Genomic DNA, 3,876 nt, shown 5'->3' with positions numbered 1-3,876 from the left:
ACACCATTTTCCCTCATCAGTGAATTGAACACTTCCAGATTCACCTGTCCAAATTCTACCTTGGATTTGTCCCCAGGACTTGAAAGGTCAGTATGTTAAAACACAATCAAAACTAGAGAACGTACTCATAAAACAACCATCTCGAAGTAATCCCTTAATAGCATTTTGTCAGGAAATTGGCTTCTCTGTCACAGATTGTCCAGAGACAATCAAATGAGGACTTTTTTCTTTCTCACAAGGATCAGTTTTATTACAACATACCAGTATATCACTTCTTTTTATCTTTCAGTCTGCACAAGGTGGTGGTCATCGAACACTACTCTACGGGCATGCAATCTTGCTGCGCCATTCCTACAGCGGCATGGTATGTAACAGGAGCTGAGAGTAGCAAAGATTTCTTTTTTTCTATGAAAGTCATGTTCAAAAGTGTTTAGACTATTCCCATGTGCTGGTATCTGGAGAGTTATTCACATCAAATAGGCATTTTACCTGTAATGGAAACCTTTGTGAAGGGTAGATGCTTGGAAATTTGAAACTAAGCTGGTCATACCTGGGTAAGTGCTAAAACTAAGTCTGGTTAAAAAAATGATGAGTTCTCTGTTCATCAGTGTATTTTGAGTTGGTGGTTTCTCATTTCTTTTCCCTTAGATATTGCATATTGCATAAGCTGAGACTGAATCCCACAGCTGGCAACCTGAACTTACATTGGAGACTGAATAGTAAAGGAAATTCCTTCGTGCAGATATTTTCAATTCCCTGATGAAATTGTATGGGTTCAAAAATCCTTAACCACAAGTGAGGCTTCATGAAGCTGAAAATTCATGCAGCCAGCTCCTTTTTTCCACTTTCACTATTCCTATCTGAGTGGAAAGATAACCTGGATAGACTGAGAGTTTATTTTAGAACATGCATCTTTGTCAAGTCTCCCTGAGTACCATTCAGTTTATCAGGCGTATATGTTCGTGATAGTAAGCAGTGGAGATAATTTAAGAATAGTTAATCCTGTGTTAGTAGGTTGATGGTTTTATCTTTCAGTGGATTTTCAGATGTGAGCAGAACTGATCATGCATGCTTGTTTTCTTTTGACAGTATCTGTGCTGCCTCTCTACATCTCGATCGTCAATGGATAAGCTGGCATTTGATGTAGGATTGCAAGAGGACACAACAGGTAAACACTAGCTTGAACAACTATGTAATGAACAATGATTTCAGTCTGAAAATCAGAATAGAGACCTATAAATGCATATAAATCATGTAAAACTTCAGACTATTTTAAGGACTACAGAAACAATTCTGTAGTTTATACCTTCAATATCTTATCTTTATATTTTCTAATAGATCATGTACTTTCTTTTCTGTGAGATCGAAACACATCTATTGATATTTAAATATAAATTTATGCTATTGAATAGAAGTAAAGGAATATTCCCCAGTTGTTATTCTGTAGAACCCTTCTGCTGAAAAAAATTTAAACTTGTATTATTTTAAATAAATATTCTATTAACGTTTTAGAACTGCTGCTGACTTAGATTTGTTTGTATTTTTCAGACTGATAAAGCTTCTTACGATGCCATCATTTTGGTGTAATTGTTTAACTAGAAATAATGTTTGCTTGTTTTTTAAAGCTGTGCTCTAGCTAGAAGTAATAGTAATAACAGCAACAATTGAAGAGTTCCAAGATCAAAGAAATCTTTTCTGAAAGTCATGTTCTTTGTTCAAGAAGTGTATCTGAAAACAAGGTTTATCATGGGAGCAGAATTTGTGACTTTAATACTTATACATATTCTGGGGAATTAGAGACACAGTTAGTAGGAGTGGAAGAACATAACTGAATTTGGGTTTATGAGAAGTTTCAAATATTATTTTAAGGGATATTGTAGGTGTTTATTTTTATTGCCCTTAGTGATGGATTGCTTAATTTTTTTTTTTTTTTGTTCTAATTCTTGGTGAAATATTCTTCAGTGTCTTTCCCAGAACCTGGAACAAAGGTGGCAGGAAAGCTCCTTGGCAAAAGCAGTCTGGACAAAGTTGCTTAGAGAACACAGAGAGCTGCCTCCTTACTCAGCTCTGGAATCACTTTTCCAGAACTCTTGCTCTCTTCTGCATATGTGTATTATTTGCAGCTGAGTTTGAGAAGGTGGTGTAGGACTGACATTAGTTATTAAAAACATATAGGCACTTGGTTTACACAACTGAACTGGATTACAACTTTAGGACTGAGGTAAATGTGAAACCAATGGCAGTAACGTTTGACATTTTCTTTCTAATTTCTTTCTCTGCTATTACTCAATAATGATATAGGTGAGGCATGCTGGTGGACCATCCATCCTGCTTCCAAGCAACGATCAGAAGGAGAAAAAGTGCGTGTTGGAGATGATCTTATTTTAGTCAGTGTCTCTTCAGAAAGATATTTGGTAGGTTCTGTAGGAATATCTATGAAGTGCTTCCTCTACAGAAAAAAAAAAATGTTAATAATAAAGTCTGGTTTACATTTCCACCTCCATAAAAGTATAGCTTAAGGTGTTTAAATTGATATTTGATACCATTTTGCAAGCCAAGACGCTGAAGATATTCACTTTTTTTATGCTATGAAACATTTCTGAGTTTTTTACAGTATTCAGAAAAAGTGAAGAGCTTAATAAAACTTAGAAATATTTTTTCCTTTTTGACAAAATTATACATTCTAATTAGAGCTTAGTAACTCATTTAGTGAGTTATTTTTTGTAAGTAGACATTCTGATAACTTTCTGATGATCTTGACATTTGAATTTTTTTTTTCTAACTACTTTTATGAGAATTGTAATTGTACTTACTAGAAAAGCAACTTATTGTGGACAAAATTAATGAGAAATGTAATTAATGAATAGTGTTTATTTAAAGACATTGAATTTCTTTGAAATGTATTGAATTGTTGAGTTGTTGAAGTTGAACTTTGCTCCAGATTGTGTTTCTGTGCAGGTGTATGTCTAGATTCATACTTTGTGTCCTCTAATTAGTAATCAGCCCAGGCTTTTACAGTATTTAGGGTTTGTGCCTCACCTATTGATTCCCAAGGCTGTCATATGTACTTTTATATGAGAGACATGAAGTTGACTGCAGAGACTCATTTTCCTTAACACGTGGTGTTAATACATATACTGCATGTTCCATGCAAAATATAAATATACTAAAAATAAATTGTATTTTCAGTGTAGAGAGAAAAGAGACAAATTTATGTTCCTGATATTGTATTATAGTATAAAATTGGCTTAGAGCTAGATTTTAATGAATTGTTATTAAACCTATTTTGTTATGTAGCTCTAGTTTGATAGTAAGAAGGAGCAAGGATTCAGCAAATTAATTTTGCTCTTACATACACTCATCCCCCACATTTTTATGAACCGATGTTTTTTTCAGACTAAATTAAGAGCTGGTGAACTACGTAGCTTCACTATCATAACAATATTTGTGGTTTTGCTACCTACTCAGTAGCTATATTAGCACTGTAAATAAAGCAATGATACTTCTATGAAAATTCAAACAGTTGATGAAGACTGAGCTAGCCAGTTACTAGTGAGTGAATATTTGTCATAAAATCAGTCTCTCTGCCTCACACTGTTTGTCTTTATTGGGCTTTCTACAACATAACTTCAAAGGATGTACCTTAGAAAATAATGACAGCATTTTCATTTTGAGTGTAGTGTCATCTTATAGTCCCTATTTTCTACAACACTTAAAGTGATGTAGCAACTGGTACGTTTTACAATAGTTAGGGCTGTGGAGAGATTAAGTTATTTTTTTATGAATCCACTTCAGAGAGTGAGATCAAACAGGCTCTATTCAATCCAGATGAGGAACACTTTTTCTAAGGGTGAGAAGTTCCTCAGATGGATTCCT

The 3,876-nt window shown here is 34.2% G+C and overlaps 1 protein-coding gene across 1 annotated transcript in view; it reads left to right on the top strand.

Moving 5' to 3' along the window:
• Positions 1–239: 239 nt before the first annotated feature.
• The window catches only part of RYR2 (ryanodine receptor 2 (cardiac)), a gene marked incomplete at both ends in the record, with an annotated part of 182,510 nt that continues 178,873 nt past the window's right edge, over positions 240–3,876 (top strand). The window contains 3 exons of the mRNA XM_008945486.1: positions 240–364; positions 1,090–1,168; positions 2,302–2,414. Of these exons, the coding sequence (XP_008943734.1) occupies positions 240–364; positions 1,090–1,168; positions 2,302–2,414 (317 nt within the window). The remainder of the gene's footprint in view (positions 365–1,089; positions 1,169–2,301; positions 2,415–3,876) is intronic.

The sequence above is a fragment of the Merops nubicus genome, unplaced genomic scaffold (assembly GCF_000691845.1).
Source record: "Merops nubicus isolate BGI_N331 unplaced genomic scaffold, ASM69184v1 scaffold788, whole genome shotgun sequence".
NCBI classification, from domain to species: Eukaryota; Metazoa; Chordata; class Aves; order Coraciiformes; family Meropidae; genus Merops; species Merops nubicus.
The sequence above is the reverse complement of the archived record's forward strand: the minus strand, read 5'-3'. Positions and strand labels throughout refer to the sequence as shown.